Source organism: Ictidomys tridecemlineatus, chromosome 5 (assembly GCF_052094955.1).
Source record: "Ictidomys tridecemlineatus isolate mIctTri1 chromosome 5, mIctTri1.hap1, whole genome shotgun sequence".
NCBI lineage: Eukaryota > Metazoa > Chordata > Mammalia > Rodentia > Sciuridae > Ictidomys > Ictidomys tridecemlineatus.
The window spans coordinates 79,078,107-79,101,679 of NC_135481.1; the positions used below are offsets into that span (position 1 = coordinate 79,078,107).

General features: G+C 36.2%; 1 protein-coding gene and 1 long non-coding RNA gene across 5 annotated transcripts in view; one reads left to right on the plus strand and one right to left on the minus strand.

Moving 5' to 3' along the window:
- Brms1l (BRMS1 like transcriptional repressor) overlaps positions 1-5,699 on the minus strand; it is a 41,881-nt gene extending 36,182 nt beyond the window's left edge. Inside the window, exons 1-3 of one of the 4 annotated variants that reach the window (XM_021724713.2) lie at positions 5,366-5,699; positions 2,241-2,295; positions 1,334-1,424 (exon numbers count right to left, since the gene is read on the minus strand). In XM_021724713.2, coding sequence (XP_021580388.1) covers positions 1,334-1,424; positions 2,241-2,295; positions 5,366-5,461 — 242 coding nt within the window. In that variant the 5' untranslated portion in view covers positions 5,462-5,699. The remainder of the gene's footprint in view (positions 1-1,333; positions 1,425-2,240; positions 2,296-5,365) is intronic. The other 3 variants (XM_013357467.4, XM_013357466.4, XM_005322690.4) reach the window with 3 other exon arrangements.
- On the plus strand, positions 5,107-11,667 carry LOC144377843 (uncharacterized). The gene is made up of 2 exons (XR_013439029.1): positions 5,107-5,468; positions 10,223-11,667. It is a non-coding gene; the product is annotated as an uncharacterized LOC144377843 (long non-coding RNA).
- The last annotated feature ends 11,906 nt before the right edge of the window (positions 11,668-23,573 follow it).

A 23,573-nucleotide genomic window follows, 5' to 3' on the forward strand; every position in this document is an offset into this window, starting at 1 on the left:
TATGAGATAACTGTATTTATGTGGGTTTGTCTCTGTGTCTTCTATTCTGTAACATTGGTCTTCATATCTGTTTTGGTGCCAATACCATACTGTTTTTGTTACTAGAGCTCTATAGTATAATTTAAGGTCTGGTACTGTGATGCCTCCAGCTTCACTTTTCTTGCTAAAGATTGCTTTGGCTATTTTGAGCCTCTTATTTTTCCAAATGAATTTCATGGCCACTTATTCTATTTCTTGAAAAATGCCACTGGAAGAATGTAGTTGTTTTTTGTTCTTAATTTTATTTATTTTAGTTGCTGATGGACCTTTATGTTTTATTTATATGTGGTGCTGAGAATCAAACCCAGTGCCTCACACATTCAAGGCAAGTATTCTACCACTGAGCCACAACCCCAGTTCCCAATGTAGTTTTTTTTAATGTGCATTTCCATCTATCCTATGTTCTATCAAATCATGGGAATACATTCTTCTGTTGCCAATCTCACATAAGAGTTCTGGCATTAGAACAGGAGGTTAAAGGTTAAAAAACAGTATCTATTAAGTACCTACCACAAGCCAGGCAAACAAACAACATTGCTTCTCATTCCTCACAATAGATAATAAGAACTCTATGATTATCCCCTTTAAATCAGTCAAAAAAGCATGGATTCAGAGCTTTTGTTTTTTCTACTCTACCACATTTCCTCCAAAATAATATGCTTTATGTGAAAGGAACACAGTACCACTGAAAGGCAAAAACCAAGCTTCATTCATCATTTCTGATAAATTATACAAAGCGGTTAACCTCTCTAAGCCTCAGTTTTTTTTTCTCACAGGTAAAACAGAGATAAGACTATTAAGTCTTTAAACCTTACAGAGTTGCTGCAAGAAGCTAAATAACACATATAAAACATGTAATGTACATATTATCAAATGTAAGATAGAAACAAAATGACTTTACCAGACAGAATATTTGGGAAATATTCTATTTTATTCTCAATTTTTAAAAATGCTATCTTTAGGGATTTATTCAACAAAAGAATGAATGAAACAGATTAGAACCAAAGGTGCAAAAACCCATGGAAAACATTTTAATCAATCATATCCACACAGAAATCTTAAAACTCTACTCCACCACCCAAAAAAAAAAAAAAAAAAAAAACCTGCCTCAAAACCCTCAGCTTAGTTAAGAGGCCTTTGGCAGGTAAACAATAATTGAAGCCTCTCTTTCAGAACAGCCAGTCCCATAAAACACAAAAGGCAAAAAGTTGAAACAATGTAATTGCTCTCCCACTGGTATATATGTGACACATTTGAGACTCAGTGACAATGACCTTCTGAAATCACTACTTACTGATCTTTGAGATCTGTAAACTGTTTTTCAAGATTGGACATTTCATCTAAACATTCCATTCTTCTTCTTTCACAGTCTTCGTCATCCATTTCTGTTAATTTTAAAAAAAAGCAAATATCAAAGATAATATTGTGTTACAAATATATCTGAAGTTAATTCAAAAAGGAAAAAAAAAAGCAGCTGGGGGTGGTGGCAACTCTGTAGGCTAAGGCAAGAGGATCACCAAGTTTGAGGCCTGCTCAGCAGCTTAGTGAGACACTAAGCAACTTAGGAAAACCCTCTCTCAAAATAAAAAAATCAAAAAGGGCTGGGGATGTGCCTCAGTGGCAAAGTGTCATTGGGTTCAATCCCTAATACCAAAAAAGGGGAAAAAAAGTAACATGAAGTTGATGTGCAAGATCTATATTAAGCTTTAAGAGAAAATAAACATTTATCCAAAATATTTTCCACTACAGAATTAATCTAAAATAAAGAAGAGAGTTTTAACTAAAGTGATCTCTACACTTTATGTTTATTCATTTTAAGACTTACTGTAAGCTACGACTATAAAGTAATCAACCCACTTTTGGTGTGTTCTCCACAACTCAACCAGAACTTAGCACCAAAAAATGATGTGTCCTTAAAAGGTTAACACTGATCAAACATACTTCTGGAGTTCTTCCCTAAGAACTGCTCACATAGCTGATTTGCCAATCACATAAGAAAGAAAACTAGCCAGCGCCTGTAATCCCTGCTACTCAGGAAGCTAAGGCAAGAAGATCAAAGTTTAAGGTCAGCCTGGACAACTCAGCAAGACCTGGTCTCAAAATAAAAAGGATTGGGGATATAGTTCAGTGGATACAGTGCCCCTGGGTTTAATTCCCAGTACAGGGGGAAAAAAAAAGAAAACTAATCTCATTATGTTTACCATAAGTTATCTTGGACTGATACTCATGCTCCCACTGTGTCCTCTTCCCAAATTTCTGTCAGTGAGAAAGAGGCAAATGAGGAAAAACCAAGCAAACTTTTTTATGGAAAACAACTATTAGTTACCAGGTCTGTCCTATATTTCACATCTTTATTTTTATACCACATATATTCAACACTAAATGAATCAAAATAAATGAAGCACAAATTTATGTGCATCTTAATATTCATCAAAATAATGTTCAAACTATGAGAGTTAAATTGTTTTCAGTTATTTTCATACAGCAAGTATATGATTCCTTTTAATTTTCTAAAACAGATTTATAATAATTCTGGTTTTTAATAGCTTACTCCTTGGCTATTTAAAACCTGGTCCCTCAGGGCTAGGGTTGTAGCTCAGCAGTAGAGCACTGGTCTAGAACGAGCAAGGCCCTGGGTTCGAACCTCAGCACCATATAAAAATAAATAAAGATATTGTGTCTAGTTACAACTAAAAAATAAATATTAAAAAAAAAAAACCTGGTCCCTCAAGATGACTCACTTTCCAAATTCTTTGGTTAGTCGAGGTTTCTCTGTAGCCTTAGGATCTGCTTAGTACCAAGGTTTGAGAAGAATAAAACTGGAAGTTTAACATGCAAGATGTCTGGTAGAACAATTTTACAAGAAGGAGAGCTGAAAAATGTACTTAAATAATTTCTCTGCAAATAAAAAATCTGACTTGTAGATCAATGTGGTGATGCGCACCTGTAATCCTAGCTACTTAGAAGGCCAGGGGGCGAGGACTGCAAGTTTGAGCCCCACTTGGGAAGGTTGCAAGACCCTGTCTCAAAAAATAAAAAAGGTTAGGGGTGTAGACTGGTCGTAGAACAATATGAGTTCAATCCCCACTACCAAAAAAAAAAAAAAAAAAGATTGTTTTTTAACTTGTAGTTCAAATTATCATTATAATTCTCACTAATTGCATTGTTTATTATTCTCTAAAATGAGATTTAAAATAAGTTAAAAATCACAACAAAAATATAAAATAAAAGTGGAAGAATTTTAACAAATAAAATTTTGTGAGATTCTAGTAACTAATAAAAAAACAAAGAATGGGGCTGGGTTTGTGGCTCAGTGGTAGAGCATTTGCCTAGCACATGAGGCCCTGGATCCTCAGCACCACATAAAAAATAAATGAACAAAATAAACTACTTAAAAAAAGTTACTTCATTTAAAAAAAAAAAAAAAAAAGAATGGGGCTAGGGATGTAGCTCAGTGGTAGAGCACTTGCCTAACATGTATAGGACCTTGGGTTTAATCCCCAGCATTGAAAAAAAAAAGTAAAGAATACTTGAAAATAAAATGCTTTCCAGATCTAGGAAACAAATTCAAACAATCTAGATGTTCTTTCTCTATATTCCCCACTTTTGAAATCTTACCTACTTCCATGTCTATGTAAATGACCTTAGAACTATTTTTCCCATTCTAGGCAGGTTCCAACACCTTTCAGCACTTGTCAGTTTGGGCATTCTTACTTAAATATACCACAATCCTCTCAAAAGGAAGATGCCTAAAATTCTTTACCTTTCATCTTCATTCCAAATGTTCTGCATTTCTATTTCTGTTGATGCTACAACCATTTTCCTTATATCTGGGTTTTTCTTAACTTTCACTCCTAAACTTGTATTTATCAATCCTTTTTTATGCCTTCTTTGAAATCTTTCACACCTATACCTTCCTTTTTCTTTTCCTGGCTCAAGTTCTTCTCCTAACCAAACTGGTTTTCTCACTCTTTTGAGTAAATCCTAATCTCTTCCCTTTGCACTTGCACTTACATTCTTTGTCCGATAGGAACAATAGAACATTACTCCCCCCAATTCAAACTTTACTCATTCCTCAAGATAATTAAGGTAATCCCATCTTCTTCAACTAGCCTTTGCTGACCGCCCAGCTCTGAAAATATTTACTCTGCCTCTGAATTCCTACCTTATTGTATATAGCTGAGCATTCATCTGGCAATTTAATCTAATTGTGACTTATGACAGCTTTTTAAAACCAGATCATAACTATTTATTTATATCTTATACAGGGTAGTGTCCCGGGCTGCACAAATAAGCCACTCATATTTATTTTTGAACAGCTGATATATTGATAGCAAGGACTGACATCCTCCCATGGAGATTTTCTGAAAAGCAAACCTGTAAAGAAGGCATGGGGTAATAATAGACTGTCATCAACCCACCATCAATGTTTCCCTTATGCAGCCAAAATTAGGCCAAGACAAAGAAGTCAGTCTCAACCTAATTATACGGACAAACGGAAAAGAATCCAGATAATCACAAATTCCATTCCTTTTTGAATAACCATTTCTAAAAGTTTGTAAAATGTGTGTTATTAATCTGCCCTCTCCATCCACTCCCCCAAATCTGAAACAGCTCAAAGGTTAGAAAAGATTGAAGGAAAAGATTAAAGATTTCAACACTGCCCCAAATCAGTCTATGAAGATCTAAAATAACCCCAGATGTTGGTACCCTGCTCTCAGATTTGAAAACTTCAGGAAGACACTACAAACCGGACAGCTCCCAAATTAGCCCCAGAAAGAGCACTGGAATAAAGTGCGGATGACAGGCTGACTTGCAAGCGAAGGTTAATTAGTTCTAAATCAGCCACGGACCGATACAAATCTATCCCTAGCCCCACAACCATCCACGCAGAGAAGGACGGGTTGCATGTGTGAAAATAAGGAAAGAAGTCGGTTGTCTGGGGACAGAAGGCATTTCCTAGTCTTTCTGACAAGTTGCGGGGCGTTCCCCGCCCGGGCTCGTAGTCCCAGGGCACAGCCGGTAGTCCCAAGGGTGGGTCCCACATGGAGCAGGGTGGGTCCCACGTGCAGCAGGATGCCTCCACGTCCGAGAGCGGGGCGAGTCCAGGCTCGCGCCGCTCTGCCCCGAGGACTGGAACCTGCCCGGAGCCGGGCAGAGCCCCGCGACCGGTCCGGGTGCAGCCTGGGGCCAGGAGCCAGTCTCCGCCCCTTCCCTCTTTCCCCGCCCCGCTCTCCCAGAAAGACGCAGCCACCGGCGTGCGGAGAGCGGCCTGTCGCGCTCCGGGCTCAGCGACTCGGGTTCCCAGCTCCGCCGGGTCACGCACCTGAGCTATCTCCATCCTCAGAGACCGACGAGCTCTCAGTGTCCTCGTCCTCGGAGCTGCTCCCCTCATTTTCGGCGTAGTCCACCTCCATCTCATCGTGATGGTTCGTCTCTTTCTTATCCCCTCGGGAATGGACCGGCATTTTCCAGCCGCGCCGTCGCTTCCCACTCCCGGCGCCCAGCCCGGCCACCGCCGCTTCAATGAAGGGCGCGCGGAACGCCCCAACCCACCCAGCGGCCGAGCTCTCTCTGAAACCCCTCGGCTCCTCCCCGCCCCCGGCCCGGGCCTCACAACCTAACCCGCAGGCTCCGCGCTGGGAGCTCTGCCATTGGCGGAATCCGCCCCCCGATTTGGGGGCGGGGCTTGCCTTGCTGGGGCACGGTTGGTTGCTCGTAATTACTGCGCGGCCTTCCGGTGTGTGTCGGGAGTTGTAGTCCGTAGTATGCAGACTGCAGGGGCTGCAGGCTTCCAAGGTTCAGCAGTCTTGATCACGTCTTGCGTCTGGACTTCAAGTCCCACAAGGCAAGAAAGCAGACACACTCGATCGCAGTTTATAAACTAAACAGAAACAGATTGTGTGAATTTGGTCCGTATTTATCTTTTTCCCGCCAATTGATTGTCTGACCTCCCTAGCCATTTGAGATGCTACTGTAAGATGAAAGTAGCTTTACCTACTGTTTGAGCCTGGAGAACTGGGGAATCATCTCTTCTACCTTAGTGTCTTTATACCACCAATAAACTATTACATTGATTAGTAACTATACAAAATAATTAGCACTTTCTATGCTGCACAAAAATCTTTAAATTGTTTTTGCAGCTTTTGCAATAAAAAATATAGAGGGGGGGCTGGGGATGTGGCTCAAAGCGGTAGCGCGCTCGCCTGGCATGTGTGCGGTGGGGTTCGATCCTCAGCACCACATACAAACAAAGATGTTGTGTGGGCCAATAACTATAATAAAATATTTTTTAAAATATAGAGAGGGGAAGGAAGTATTATCTCGGCATTTTCAATCTAGTATTTTTTGCATTTTATTTTTTTTTACCAAATGTGTCCAGAAGATACCACCAGTCTTGATTCAACTTTAGTTTTCAATGAAAAATACACTTGATTAAATGAGGTATTTTCTCCAAGATAGGTTACATAGACGAGGAAGATTCAGAAAGTATCGTGATTATTGTAACTCATATTACCCTCATTATTAATCAAATTTTCCCTGTGTCCGATATCTTGGTAAGCTCAATACATGAATTATGTGGTTCAATTCTCCATTTAATAACCCTTGATTCGGGTGCCATTATTATCCCTATTTTACAGCTAAGGAATGTTCAATTGCAGACAAATCTTAAAACTACATTATCAGTTATGAAGATGGATAATTTGCTACTGAAAGCTATTTAATAGAATATTGTACATTGTTTAGCATTTCTTTCTCAAACATGAGATCCAAAGACATTTGATGACATCCAGTTAGGACTGGGGTTGTAGCTCAGTGGTAGAGCACTTGCCTAGCACATGTGAGGCACTGGGTTGGATCTTCAGCTACTATATAAAAATTAATTAATTAATTAATTAATTAATTAAAGGTATTGTGTCCATCCACAACTAAGGGGGAAAAAACTTTTTTAAAAAAAGAACATTCCGTCATAATTTTATTAAAGTCAGTTTGTAATTAATGAAATATTTCAGAAAACATTTTAAAGAGCTACCCATCTCCTACAGAGAATAAGGGATCCTCCTTATTTAAAGTCAACCTACTTCTTCCCTTCTCACTATAGTCACCAAAACTGAACTTTTTGTAGCTGCTAAACACATAAGTTGTTTCCTATTTCAATATCTTTTCACCTTCTATTCCTCTGCAAGCCTGCTCCCCTCCTTTTCTTTTCAGCACATTTTCTTAACAGTACACACCACCATGTGTGCCAACAAGGTATTGTTGTGCTTTACAGTTGGCAACTTTGTATTTGTTTCTATCACACTGTATTGTGAATTGTTTAGCAAACATATGTTGGATTCTGAGTTCCTTGAGAGCAGTCTTAGTCAGGGAAACAAATTCAAAATCAAGTAGTAAACAAGCAGGTAAAGATGGAAATGTCATGTGAATAATATGGAGTAAAGGGAGTAGCTGCTTTATTACTACCAGATAGTTGTCACTACCTGAGAATTCTGGACTAAATATGTCAGACCTTCTCATTTTCAAGATAAACTGGAAATTCAGAGCTTTATATGAATTATTCTGATTTGTAAACATTATCTCAACAGAGTTTTTTTTATTTGTTTCTTAAACTGCAGACCAAATAAAAATAGTTGTGAGTAAAGTCCCTGACCTCTTTGTTATATCAGCAGCTAGCTCAGTGTGTGCTAAATAGTAACAATTACCTAAATTTCTGATCATTCTTTTTTTTTAGAAGAGGGAGAGAGAGAGAGAGAATTTTAATATTTATTTTTTAGTATTTGGCGGACACAACATCTTTGTCTGTATGTAGTGCTGAGGATCGAACCCAGGCTGCACGCATGCCAGGCGAGCACACTACTGCTTGAGCCACATCTCCAGCCTCTCTGATCATTCTTTATGTGCCAAGCGCTGTTACATACTTTAAATTACTTCATTTAATCCTCATAACAACTCTGTGAGGGTTATTACATCCTCCATTTTATAGATGAAGAAACTCAGGCATCAAGCAGTTAGATGATGTGGCCAAGATTACAACGCTAATAATAGCAGATCTAAGATTTAAACTCAGGTAGTCTAACATTAGAGTCTATATGCAACTACTGACATACAGTACACCTCTGTATGAGTACTTTCTGTTGTTTCTTTCATTCAAAGAAAAACAGAAGTTGGAGTGAGGGAGGAACAGGCTTAGGCATTGAACCAATTGATTAAATCTGGCAAAACATATAATCTGTCATTTGTAAAATGAGAAGTTTACATTGTGTTACCTTCAAATTCTCTTCCAGCTCTAAAATTCCTGCCATGATTAAATTTATATTTAAAGCAGACAAAATGATAGATTAGCCAAGCATGATGGCATATGCCTATAGTCCCAGCATTTAAAGGCTGAGGATGAAGGGTCACTTGAGCTCAGGAGTTCAAGGCCAGCCTAGGCAACATAGCTAGACTCTGTCCAAAAATAATAATAGCAATAGGAGATTATGTATGATTATATTTCACCTAAGGGAAGAGTTTCTCTTCGCTTTCCCCAGATTTTAGAAAAGATGTATACAAAATATAAGAGAAACCATAAGGGTGAAAAGTTAAGTCTAGGAAAGAATATTATTGATATAGAAAATGCAAATTACTTAGTGAAATCAGAATGAAATTTCCTCAATCAAGGCAGTTAAAGAGGCAGTAGTGATGACTTGTATTTATGCAGCATTTCGTATTTTATGTAGGGCTTATGCAAACATTGGTTGCATTTTAAGCCTCACTTTTAAAAATCAATCCATTCATATTTATACATTCTTGAGAGCCCTCTGGAACTCATGATTGGTCATCAGCAATATCTCTTATATCTTCGTCCTCTTCTCTGAACTGTCCCTTGTTCTTTCTTGTTCTAAAGGAAATTTGGCCCTTCCTTAGAACCAAGCTTCCTTTGTACTCTTCCTCCCACTGAGTCTTGTCATGAAGTGTCTTCCTTTATTTTTTCGATGTTCCTTCCTCCATTCCTCCCTACAACTCCAACTTGTCATCTCTATCATGGCTGCCATCTGCAAACCTCCAGAGGCCATATTCTCTCTCTCTCTCTCTCTCTCTCTCTCTCTCTCTCTCTCTCTCTCTCTCTCTCTCTCTCAGGTGTTTACAAGGAATTGAATTCAGAGGCGCTTAACATCCCCACCCATTTTTATTTCGAGACAGGTTTCTATCAAGTTACTTAGAGTTTCAATAAATTACTGAGGTTAGCCTGGAACTTGCAGTCCTGGGATTGCAGGTGTGTGCCACCATGCCTGGCATCAATGTCATTCTAACAATATGTCTATAATAAGTCTTGGCCATTTTAGTATTTATGAAGATAATCCTAGACCACTCAATTCCCTACTGGATTTATTCTGGATAGAGTAGACATAAAATAATTGTTGCATTTCCTTCTAATGTTCTTCCTATATCTTTTGAGGGTACAGTATTTTTCTAATCAATTTTATTGAAAAATTTAATATGACATAATAAAGCAAACACCTAGAAAGGTCTTTAAAATATTATATTACACCGTGTTTTGTCAAAAGCTTCACATTTTACCACCTTCAGTTCAGATTCTCCTTAACTCCTATTTGCTCCTTTTCTGACTGGTGGTTTTGATTATCTTACATATGCACATACTATTTTATGTATCTACATATTCCTCAATAATACCTAGTATTTGTTTTAAATCATGATCATATTTTCAAATGATGTTAAATATTGTGAATCATGCTACAACCTTTTCCTAATCAGTGTTTTTTAAGACTTTTTCATTGTGATAGAGATGGCTCAATTCAATTATTTTTGCATACTCTAATGTATTTGTTGGTTAAATTATATGTCATTGAATGAATAATACAAATTAACCATTTGCTTGTTAATGGATATTTAAGTTGCTTCCAAGTTATTCACTATTAAAAACAGTTGTCTCAATGAATATTGTTGTCTGGATCATTTAGGGCATATGTATGAGAATTTCTCTAGATCAGTGATCTTTAAAATGGGATATGTGTATCCAGAAACTATGGGGGCAGGAAGGAAATATTAACACTTCTGTTTACAAAATTTTCAGTTTCACCTGTTTGTGGAATAAAGTGGATAAAAGGAAGCAGCTAGAATTTCATGTTTTCTTCTGATTTGTCCTCATTGTATTCCTCTTGTTTTTCTGTTTAATCAGCAGATCCTGCCTTTCAAAGAAAGCAAACAATTCCAAGATCCACCACATGATGGAGCTGAGACACCAGCTACACAATCCACAAACCTTGTCACTACTGATTGACCAGGCCAGATGCTGATAGTTACAAAAACAAAGGCAGAAGACCAGAGGCTGCAACTAACGAGTTGGAGTAAACATTTTCATTATTCAAACTAAATGGACTTTAGGGACCTACATTGGCCACTAAATGAGACCAATTTTTAATTATAAGACTGATTTCAATTGCTTAGGAAAGAAAGAAAGGAGTTTGAAATAGCCTTACACAGGTTACAGGAGCTATCCTTATATTAATTGTGTATTTACCCAAATTACCAAAAATAGTTCTAAGATTAGCTTAATTCTAAATTTGAAAATACTGTTAACATTTTCATATTATTTCATTATCTCATGACAAATTATAATGTGCTTTTCTGTAATCAATACCTTATTTAAGTAGAGAGATTTTTTCCTTTCCTCTAATTTTTCTCAAGAATAAATATTTTATATACAATTTTAAAAATCTATATTGTTGCTCTTCAGAGAACTTTTGGTATAAGTTGATTTTCCGGTGGGCCTCCTAGTATCCATTCCCTTTTTGAGGTAATGGCACCCTGACTTTCAAGAACTCCCGCTGCTTCATTGAGCCCATGCGATTTAAATGACTAATCAGAATATTACATCATCCTGGTTTAGGATTGGACAAGTGAAACCTAGGTCATGATGGGCATTGTTAGAACTTTTATTAGAGCCATCAGGAAGAAGTTCTCTTCCTTTTGAAATTAAAAAATCCTATTTATTCTGTACGCCTAGGTTTTCTAGAGCCATATCTCCTTTCACACGTGACTATGGATAGAGTTGGGGGGTCAACCAGAAGAAAGGCAAACTTGAAATAGTGTGAGAAAAAATTCCTGATGCCATTATTTAAATATCTAGAAGTAGGTATGCTCAATGTTAATCTTTAGTCTTTCAGTTATATGAACCAATGATTTCTTATTTTTTATTTTTTACTTTTTTATTTTCTGCATCACTCTGAATTTTTTAATCTGTTATATATGGCAGCAGAATGCATTACAATTCATATTACACATATAGAGCACAATTTTTCTTATCTCTGGTTGTACACAAAGTAGAGTCACACCATTTGTGTCTTCATATATGTACTTAGGGTAATGGTATCCATCTCATTCCACCATCTTTCCTTTTCCCCTATCCTCTCCCTTTTCCTCCCTCCCCTTTGCCCTATCTAGAGTTCATCTAATCCTCCCATGACCCTTCAACCGCATTATGTAATTTCCTCTTTTCATTGAAGTTGTTTTGATGGTTGTTTATTACATTCAGCTCAAAGAGTCCTAACTAATATAGGCAGCTGGGGTTTTTTTCTTTAAAATGTATTTTTAAATGGAAGCAATAAATAAACTATTTTAAAATCTCCCAAGAATCTTACCTATTCTTGTTAAAAATCCCTTCTCATATTCATTAGTATATTAACAATTTATTCACGTCTATTATATGTGCTAATTTCCAAAGATCATTTGGTGAAACAGACACAGCCTATGCCTTCTTAGAGTTCAAGAAAGGTAAAGAGATAAGTATTAAATAAGTATACAAACTGAGGTGTGCTTTCTGATAGTGTCATGAGCGTATATGTCACCAATGATAAAATTCAGGCTTCTCAGTGGAAATTAGGAATTTGGACAACCTCAACAAGCATGAAAACTTTCCAATATTTAAAATATTTTAAAAATCTTCCCCCCCCCAGCTTTGCTCATACTAGGCAAGTACTCTACCACTGAGCTACATCCTGAGCTCCTTGGAGTTTCTGATTTTTAATTGTTTAAAGAAATTTAACTTTTGATAGATCTGTATATCTCAATGAACAATTATTTCCCAAATGACAAATGTATAATGTTACAAAATTGTGCATGGGTAAAAAAATGTATTCAAAGTGAAATATTTTAATATAGAGAGTAGAGAAAGTTTGTTGATAAGCTTTCATATTTCACATTGCAACTAATCTTCAAGAACCCACCACATTTTGTCATTAAGTGTAAGGTTCACAATTATCTGAAAAAATTATTAAAATACTCCCCTTTCCACTTGTAATGATATAATCCAGAATGATAGAATGATATATTCTACTAGGATAACATTAAAAATATATGAAAAAAAGAAAAAGGGAGAAAATAGTGTATAACAATGACACTTTTCTCAATATTTTTATATAGAAAAATTATTTTTTATTTTTTCTTAAGTTTATTTTTCCAAAAAAAGCACAAATGTCATCATGCAATGGCTTATTGTTGTTGTTTTCAATTGAATTAAAAATAGTTTGGGACTGGATGTAGCTCAGTGGTAGAGTGCATGTCTAGCATATGCAAGGTCCTGGGTTCAATCCCTGGCACATACAAAAATATAAAGTTTTAAAATTTTTCAGGTTTGCCTGGTGAGGTGGCATACACCTGTAGCCATAGCTACTAAGGAAGCTGAGACTTGAGGGCAAAAGTTGAAGCCATCCTAGGCAACTTAGACACCATTTCAAAAAACAAAATTTCTCAGGTTTAATTTTTTGGGTTTTTTTTTTTTTTAGATGTTGATGGGCCTTTATTTTTAAAAAATATTTATTTTTTTTTAGTGTAGTTGGACACATTACCTTTATTTTATCTTTTTTTTTTTTTTATGTGGTGCTGAGTATTGAACGCAGGGCCTCACACGTGCTAGGCAAGCACTCTTACCACTGAGCTACAACCCCAGCCCAGATGGGCCTTTATTTTATTCATTTATTTATATGTGGTGCTGAGAATCGAACCCAGTGCTTCACACATGCTAGGCAAGCGCTCTACCACTGAGCCACAACTCCAGCCGGGGTTTAATGTTTTAACAGGCTATTTTTAGAACAACTTTAGATTTATAGAAACAAAAAATGATCCAATGGTATAGAATTCCCTTATGCCTATACCAAGTTCTCTTCCTTATAGATGGTATTGTAGATTTGTTACAAATAATGAACAAATAATGATAGATTATTATTAACTAAGCTTCATCGCATTTCCCTAATTTATACATAATGTCCTTTTTATTTTCCCACCCAGAATGGCATATTACATTCAGTTGTCATTTCTACTCAGTTTCCATGTGGCTATGACAGTTTCTGACTTTCCTTGGTTATAATGACTGTGACACTTTAGAGGAACACTGGCTAGCTGTCTAATGTTTTTTTTTTTTTTCATAATGAGACTGGAGTTATGGGTTTGGAAGAGCACAGAAGTAAAGTACCATTTTCATCACATTGTATCAAGGATATACACTATTAATGTGACTTATTACTGTTGATGTTCAACTTGATCTTCTGGCTGAGGCAGTGTTTCTCAAATTTCTTCATTATCAAGGAACTTTGCCTTTCTCCATTCCATACTATACTCTTTGGAAGAAAGTTACTATGCAAAGAACACACCTAAAAAATATGAAGCTGTTCTCCATCTCCTTGAACACAGAATATTTTCATAAAATTTTGAAGTTATTTTGTATGGAAGACTTGTCTCTTCTTGTTTATCTATTCAGTCATTTATTTATATTATTAGGAACCCCCAGATAGTTGTTTTATGCATCCCAAGGGCTGAGTTACATCCCCAGACTTTATATTTTTCTTTTGAGACAGGGTCTCACTAAGTTGCTTAGGGCCTAGCTAAATTGCTGAGGCTGGTCTCACACTTGCCATCCTCCTACCTCAGTCTGAGTCACTGGGATTGCAGATGTGAACAACCATGCCCAGCTAGGATTAAATTTATTCTTAAGTGACACATAAAAACATAAAATTATACACATTAATGTAGTAACAAATGTTTAAATATATGTCCACATTGTATGCAAAATGTTCTAGATTTATCTTGCATATTTTCTACCCCAGTCCTAGAAGAAGCCATTATTCTAAAGAGCTGTGGTTCCTTTTATTGAAAAAATGGTATTAAAACCGAAAATCTGGGTGCTAGGTGTACTTGCTATTACTAGGGTGTTTCTAAGTCTCCCAGCTGACAGAGCAAGGAAAAAACCATGTTTACTGACAATCTACATAAACCTATCTATAAATAGATCTGTTTTAGTCAGCTTTTTTTTTTTTTAAAGAGAGAGAGAGAGAATTTATTTATTCATTTATTTACTTTTTGGTAGACACAACACCTTTGTTGATAGGTGGTGCTGAGGATCGAACCTGGGCCGCACGAATGCCAGGCGAGTGCGCTACCGCTTGAGCCACATCCCCAGCCCTTAGTCAGCTTTTTTGCTGCTGGGATTAAAGGACTTGACCAGCACAATTACAGAAGAAGAGTTTATTTGAGGACTCTCAGAGGTTGTAGTCCATAGAAGGTCCACTCCATTTCTTGGGGTTTGAGATGAACCTCATCATCATGGCAGAGTATGTGGCAGATGGAAGCAGCTCACATGGTTATCAAGAGGCAGAGAGAGAGACACAACTGGCCAGATACAAATATATACCCAAAGCCTCCCCGCAATTCCCACCTCCTCCAGCCACACCCTACCACTTTGGTTACCACTTAGTTAACCCTATCAGAGGATTAAACCACTATCAGGGAATTAAACCACAATCCAATCATTTCTCCTCTGAACCTTCTTGCATTGTCTCACATGGGAACTTTTGGAGGACAGCTCACATCTAAACCATGATAATCTCTATATGAACTATATATAGAACTGTCAGCTTCTATACTAAGTCAAATTTGAGTTTCTTCCAATGGGATGTCTCTAATTCTAATCAATTACCACATAAATCATTCTACCCCCCTTTGCTTGCTTATTTGTAAACTCTCACTCCAATAATAAGAAACTTGGCTCTGGCCATGTGCCATCTATTTGCTTAATTATTTAATTCCAGTATTCATGTATAATTTTTTTTTTAGAATTGTTAACCCACATCCCCATCAAGTACAGTGCATATGTACATTTTCTTTTGCCTTTAGTCAGATTTCTCACATTCCCAAGTGAGTAAATTTTCCCTAATTTCTTTTTTCATCCCCATTCTTTACCCTCATTTCTTCAGTGAGGTTATTTCATGCATTTCCATATGGGTAGGTAATTTTGTCACATTCTGTATTCCAGCATAGGTCCTCAGACCTCAAAGATTTATTTAAAATGGCATACATTAGATTCTTTATGTATGCTATGAAGTTCTATAAGTATTAACAAATATATAGGGTTATGAGTGCACAATTACAATATCACATAGATATTATTTCACTCCCCTAAAAATTTTGCTATCCAACTCTCTCTCTCCCTGCAAACAGGACAACCGATGACAACGAACGATCTTTTTACATCACTGTAATATTCCCTTTCCTGGGATGCCATATGATTAGAATTATACAGTTGATAACCCTTTCAGAATAGCTTCTTTCACTTAGCAATATTCATTTAAGATTTATCCACATCTGTCCCAGAGGGGCTGCGGCTTGCTCAGGGCACCAAGAAATGTCGACACCATCAAACCTCCTGGCCTCAGGTCCCTGAGTGGGTGTAGCTGTCTACCGCTCCAGCTCCAGGAGGCGGTGCTTTTCTCGAGGGCCTATGCTGTGGCCATCTCCAGCTTCCCTTGCCTTGTCTGTCTTTGAGGGGCTTCTTGAGGGTTGGGCGCATCAGGGACTGGGGACTGCCTTGAGCATCTGCAATGTTTTCTGGGCCACCTGGCACCTTCCTTTTGGCTGTTTGCACTGTTGCAGTGGAAAAAAGTGGCAATTTTTGTTTCTTCTCATGAAATTGCATATCTGAAATGAAAACCATGGAGTTAATTTTGAGTAGGAGCTTTCTTAAGACCTGGAATGGTTTGAGGCAGCACCAGGCGACCCTGAAAGGACTAATTGAGGGTTCAGAACTATAGTTTGCCAGCAGAAGGACTTATGGGAAAGAAGTGATTAGGAACACCATTAGAGAAACCTTTTGAATTCTTCAGGTAGTTGATTCTTCAAGTTAAGTAAAACCTACACTACAGAGAAATCAAAGTCTCAAAAAACTGTATTATTTAACATCCTAATGTAAACTTAGGAAAACAAATGACATCGTATTTTAAATTTTTTAGTTGTGAAACTTTCAAGCTCACCCCTGAGAATTTCCATGATTCTGAAACTTAATAATATTTCAAATACCATTTCAATAATAATAATAATTATAATACTCAAGAACATATTTGGTATACCCAACGGAGATCTGAGAGTGGAAAAAGGTGACTAACAAATTACTTACCTATAATCTTGGCCACATAATAGACACTCAGGTTAAGTCTCTGTTTTTGAGACTTTAATATTGAATTCAATAAATGTTGGATTTTATTCAGATATGCAACAGAACCTACTAACTTTCTTTCACTTAAAGATTCTAGACAACTGTTCTCAAGTTCTAGTTCTCCAGATGTTCCAATGTCAGGTTCCTTGATCTTGGAGTCTACACAGGTAGATGAACTATTGCCCAGTGAATGCTACATACAGAACAACATGAGCACTGTTTTCTTTTCAGGCAGTGAGATAAACTCGAGTCAATTCAGAAGAGAAGCCACACTGCATGTTTGCTACACAAAATTACTTTGCCATTGCCTTTGAGTCTTTAATTTTCCCTTCTCAAGCCTCAACTCTGTATTAACTTAACCCACCTGGTTCTGTTCTTGTGGACACAGGTCTCCCAAAGTCTCCCCTTGCCCTTTTGTCCCCTTTCCTCTTTTGAGTTAGGGAAAGTATGCATGTATCCCTGTCATTCCTACAAAAAGCAGTGGGGTTCCAAGAACTGTCTTGCAGCAGCAACAGCCAGGCAGGACTTTGGCAACAGCAACTTTCTGAATATATAGACAAGCATGTCAGTCAGGAGTCCTTAGTGTTTTCAGCCCATTACCCTTCAATCCAAATGTCTGTACCTTCTGGAACTTTCCACTAGTTATTGTTGTTTTAAAATATTTTTCCCATTCTAGTAAGGCTTTTCAGTTTCTTTTTTGTTGTTGTTGTTGTTATTGGTTGTTTAAAATCAAATTCCATATAAATAAGGGAGGAAAATGTACAACACTGAATTTGGAGGAGGAAAATTAAGGTTCTCAGAAGGATCAAAGCTGTACCATCTCTTTAAAGTGCAATGGATTCGTTCAAAATCAGTACAGCGATGACAGGAGTGAAATATAATGATGTAGATGATGTGGCCTACATGTGGTAACAATAGAATTACTCAGCTGGTGCCCTGGAGTCATGGAGCTTCAACTTGCTGCAGAGAGATTGGCACCATGTTTTTAGGTGAACAGACTTCCAAGCTAATATTGGTTGGCTATTTAGATTTTGAAGTACATATACAATTGGAAACTGATAAGTTTGTGGAGAATAGTTTCTAAGTTCAGCTTGAGAAAATGTTGAGCCATTCGGACAAAAACTGTATGATAATCAAAGAAGAGAAACTGTGTCTAGCTCAGGTATAAAATGGGAATGAGACTTACCTCTTTATGCCAGAAAACGCTCAGACAAGTAGAAAAGATATCTGCCTTCCAGAGAAGAAAATAAAGAATGGTTGTCTGCCCTTTTATGTGCAAATGCAGATGGAACTCATAAGTTAAAATCAATCATTACTGGCAAATCAAAGATGCCCCAAAATGGGAAAGAGGACACAAGTACATTACCTGTGATATAAAAACCTAGTAAAAGATGTTTGGTTTACCAGAGAATTGTCTTTAGAATAATTCTTTCAAAACTTTGTTCCTAAGATCTGGTATTTTCAACTTAATGTTCTAAAATTCCATGAAGAAGATGTCAGGGTATTGTTACTTCTGGACAACTCCCCAGATCACCCTTATGCTGAATCACTAACCACTGAGGATGGTCAAATAAAAAGCATGTTCTTTCCATATAATGCTTCAACTTGGATTAAACCAATGCATCAGGAGTATGATATTGAGCTGCAAATGACTTTATAGATGGAGGCAACTGGAAGAAAATCTTGTAATTTTTCTAAGAAAGTGAAGATGAGAAAGATAAAGGAGAAAAAGAGATTTCCAAAATGAAAACCTACAATATAAAATATGCAATTTTTAACTGGGCAAAAGTTGGAATGAAGTAAAACAAATAACCATAGCAAACGCCTGAGGAAATTTTCTTTACAAAAAGCAGCCTATGATCTCCAAGGTTTAGAAGATAGGGATTACAGAGAGATTCTTGAATAATGTGGAGAGTTAAAAAATAAGCTGGATGGTGATAGGATATGATTAAATAGAGATGATGAACAAAAGGGTTGTCCCTCCAAAAACAAAAGGTTTACAAAGGAAGTTGTCCAAAGAGAAGATGTTGAGAAGCAGGTGCCGAATTTAAGTTATCTGCTGTGAGAGTTTGGACTACCTTCTTGACTTTGTGGATGCTACATCTGAATTTGAAGGTTCTATTTTACTCTGAAAGAGATGCAACAAGAAGTAGTCAAGAAACAGTTCTAGAGTAGAATCCATTTGAGAATTAGTTTTCAAGACCTAGGCCTTATAATATCAAGGATACCTTAATATATACCTCATAATATCAAGGATACCTTAATCAATACCTTAATATATACCTTATAATATCAAGGATACCTTAATCAACTTCTGATTCTAGTAATTAGATTTTGTGTTTAAAGACTTCTGCAGTTGAGCTGGGGCTGTAGCTCAATGGCAGAGTGCTTGCTTTGCACATATGAGGCCCACATAAAAATAAACAAAATAAAGACATGCTGTCCATCTATAACTACAAAATTTTTTTTTAAAAAGATTTCTACAGTTTTTTTTATCATATATGATGTAGAACTACTGTGCATTGTCATGGTTTTTATTGATCAACATTATATTGCATACTAACATCCACTTACATATTAGTTAAAAATAGTTTAAAAATAATAATTTTTAAAAATTTTTTAGTTGTAGTTGGACACAATACATTTATTTTATATATTTTTACATAGTGCTGATGATCGAACCCAGGGCCTTGCAAGTGCTAGGCAAGCACTCTACCTCTAAGTCATAACCCCAGCCCCAGATTTATGTTTCTTTTTTTTAAAAAAAAGATTTATTCATATAGTTCTTTGGCTTCATAACTCATTTCTTTTTATTCTGAATCCATTGTATAGATGTACCACAGTTTGTTTATTCATTCACCTATTGAAGGATATCTTGTTGTAGGGACAGAGGAGGTAAGGCAACAAAGATAGCAGGAAACAGGAAACAGGAAACAGTTTTATTTGGCTGCAGCCAAGTTCAGAAGGCACAGCTTTTGCTGTAATCAAGTTTCAGAATTTTATACCCAACATGTAAGGAGAGGGGCTCAGAAGTCCATAGTCTGCAGAAGTTCATAAAAGCAGCTTTTTCTTTTACTGTTCTGGGCAAGTTAACCCTTCAAGGAAAACACCTGAGAAGGGGAGAGCTGCTTCTCCCCTTTCTTTCCTCCCCCTGCCAGCTGTTACCATGGAGCCCAAGTGGTAACTTCTCTTATCTTAGAAATGTAGACATCTCTGTGAAGCCCCAGCTTAAGGCTAGAGGCCTTGTTTACACATTTCTACAAAGTACTATACTGGATAAATGTTTATAAAAAAACAGTAAGGGGGTGTCCAGCTCCTGGAGTGCTGATTTCTTCCTGGCCAGAGGCCAAGTAAAATAGGGTAACATGAAAATAGGAAGTTTATCTACATTGAACTCTTTTGTAGAGACTCTTTTGCTGATAGTCCTAAAATCAGCCATGGTGAAAATTTCTGGAGAAGCCCAGGTAAGAATTTTTGTGGAGGAGGGGGTGCCACTACAATCTCAGTTGCTTCCAGTTTTTGGAATTATGCAAAAAGCTTCTGTAAACGTTTGTGTGCAGATTTTTGTGAGGTCATGTTTTGAAATAAGTTGAGTAAAATACCGGGGAATACAATTGTTGGATTGTATGGTAAGACTATGTTTAGCTTTCTAAGAAACTGCCAAATTGTCTTCCATAGTTAGTTAGCTGTACCACATTACATTCCCATTGGTAATGAATAAGAGGTTCTGTAGCTCCACATTCCCACCAGCATTTGGTGTTGTCAGTGATTTGGATTTTAGCCATTCTGAATGTGCACTAGTATCTCACTATCGTTTTAACCTTTTTCTTTTATTTTTCATTTTATTATTATGATATTAGGAAACAAACCCAGGAACCCAGGGCCAATATATTCTCTACCACTGAGTTATATCCCAGCACTTTTTATTACTTGAAAGTTCTCCTGCCTTGGTCTCTGAGTCTCTGGGTGTGTGCCAATGTGCTCAGCCAGTTTTAATTTTTAATAAGGTGTTCAATAAGAAAGATAACTTCTTAGAGATCAAAACTCAATAGTTTTGATCCTGAGATAAAAAGCTTCAAGGACGGCTGGTCATTATTGTCACCATTTCTTTTTGGTTTTTAACTTAACTGTTGAATTCAGATCTTTACCGTCTGTGTTCCATTATGACTCACCAGGTAAGCATTCAAAAAGTACTATTACCATTGCAACACTGTTGGAATTTCAACCTTCTCATTCACAAGTAATTAAACTAAAACAGACTATGACTAAAGTAAAGAAAAAAATGAACAAGCTTTTATAATAAAATGCAACCAATTAAAAAATAATGGCCACACATAGTGACTTCCCTCCAGATCACACTATATAATAAGTAAAAACAAAACAAATACACAAAAAGTATTTTTTTACTTTGGGGAAACTTGACCAACAATACTTCAGCCAAATGATCAAGGTCAACGGTGATAAATTATATTAGTAGTTTTGACATGATGTAATGAAAATGGCACTTTACATCTGCTGTCTTCCTTCCAAAACCCATAAACTTAGTCTAATTATGAGAAAATTACCAAACAAATTTTAATAGAGAGACATCCTTCAATATGCCTAACTGTATTCCTCAAAATCGTCAAGATTGGCTGGGGTTGTGGCTCAGTGGTAGAGCACTCTTCTAGCATGTGCAAAGCCCTGGATTCGATCCTCAGTATCATGTAAAAATAAATAAATAAATAAAACAAAGGTATTGTGTCCAACTACACCTAAAATAAATAAATATTTAAAAAACCCATCAAGGTCACCATAACCAAGGAAAGTATAAAAAAAAAATGATAGCCAGAGTACTAAAGAGACAAGTACACTGAATCTAATAAGGTCCTAGATAAGACTCTGCAACAGAAAAATGACATTAGATTAAAAAAATAAGGAAATGGAGTTTAGTTTATGGTAATAATATTTTGTAATTCATTCATTAAATTCAGCAAAATTGCCCTACTAAAGTAAGATATTAGGAAAATAAGGAAAACTGGTAGCTGGGGATATGGGAATTCTCCATACTGTCAACTCAATTTTTATGTAAACTATAATTACTTAAGAAATAATTCTGTTAATTTTTTAAAAGTTTCACATTTGAATAAATCTGACTATATTTAAAAAACAGTAATGTATCATGATCATATATGGAAAATTGATGGTGATATATTTTTCTTGATTTTAGACATAAATTTAAATTCTAGTTCTCACAAGCAATATTTCAAGGTTAATCTTTAAATATTTTCTTTTCATAATACATGTCTAGTGGAAAGGGCTTATACTTTCAAATAATTTTATTATGAATTTAAATCAATGGTAAGAGAAGACAAGCAGTGGCTTGAATGTGTTATGTCTAAATTATACAGTGTTGGTTTGTTCTGTGATGGTATTTCTATTATTTTCCAATATGTATTCCATATTTTGTCCAATATGCCATATAATTAATATTAGAGAAACATTACATTTTTGTTTTCTATAATTATTTCATCCACTTACCAAATGTTTACAGAGTGCCTGTGCAAGAGAAAGGAAAGAAAACCAACATTCATTCTTCCACTTTAACCAAAATTTATTGAAGGTATTTTGTAGAGAGTATTTTGCAAGAAGTTTGGGATACAGCTTTAAACAAAACCTATATGGTTTCTGTCCTCAAGGAGTTTACAGTCTAGTGGGAAAGCAAATCTTAAACTATACAAATTTCTCTATTTAAAGTCTATGAAGGAAAATGAATGATATGTCAGCCTTTATAGAAATAGTTTTCAATAACTTTTCTCACCTAATTAACACAACAAATGATGTGATTTATATATGAGGAAAATAAGACTTAGGGAGATTATATGTCAAGGGCTTCAGAGTAAGTCCTCATATGGAATATCTAATTTAGATATATCTGATTCTAAAGATCATGCTCAATAATACTTGTACTATTACCTGAATTTCACAAGCCTGTGAGGACAGATCTTATTTTGATTTTTCTAGTAAGAAAACTGATAATTAGAGGAAATAGAACTCAAATTTCTTGAATAATTAACTTATTTTCCCACTACGTCATGTTTCCTCAAAACAAGCTCTATAACTTGGATGATCTAAACTGTAAATTTAGGAATTAAATACATTTTTCTAAGCTTTTAAAAAGAAATTACAGGATTTCTGTCAAAACCAAGTACAGGTAAGCAAAGATTTTAACATAATTTTAGCAGATGCCTTACATCTCTTTTCTTTGCTTATTTTGTTATTTTTTCATATTAATTAAATATTTCATGGTATTTTGGACAAAACTATTGCTGTTGGTGACACCATAGGTAAGAGGAAATAGTTCTGCAAACAAGTAAGCTCAAGGACTGGGGATGTGGCTCAAGTAGTAGTGCGCTAGCCTGGCATGCGTGCGGCTTGGGTTCGATCCTCAGCACCACATACAAACAAAGATGTTGTGTCCACCGAAAAACTAAAAAATAAATAAATAAATTAAAAAACAAAACAAAAAAAAAACAAGTAAGCTCAAATTAATTTATGGAGAAAAGTTTCCGAGAACAATTTCAATTTATATCACTCAGAATTTCACTGATATTTTTCAGCTATTGCAGATTCCTTGGATGTTCCCCATCAATGTAATAAGAGATCTTAAATTTCTCTTTGTAGTGGAAAAGCTAACAACATGTCCATGTTTATGTAAGATGCAGACAAGGGAAAGAGGATTAAAATAAACATCAAGTTCTCAGTAGAATAGAGGAAAGAAAGGCTGGGTTTGTGGCTCAGCAGGAGAGCACTCACCTAGCATGTGTGAGGCCCTGGGTTCTACCCCAAGCACCACACATAAATAAAAGAAAGGTATTGTGTCCAACTACAAAAATAAGTATTTTTAAAAACAAAAAGGATAGAGAAAAGGAATTGGAACCGGAAAAGGGAAAGGGGAAATACTCAGGAATGATACTGGCCAAATTATATTGTTATATTGTGTGTATGAACGAAGATGTAACAACAAATCCTATCATTATGTACAACTTAATGCACCAATAAAAATGTTTCA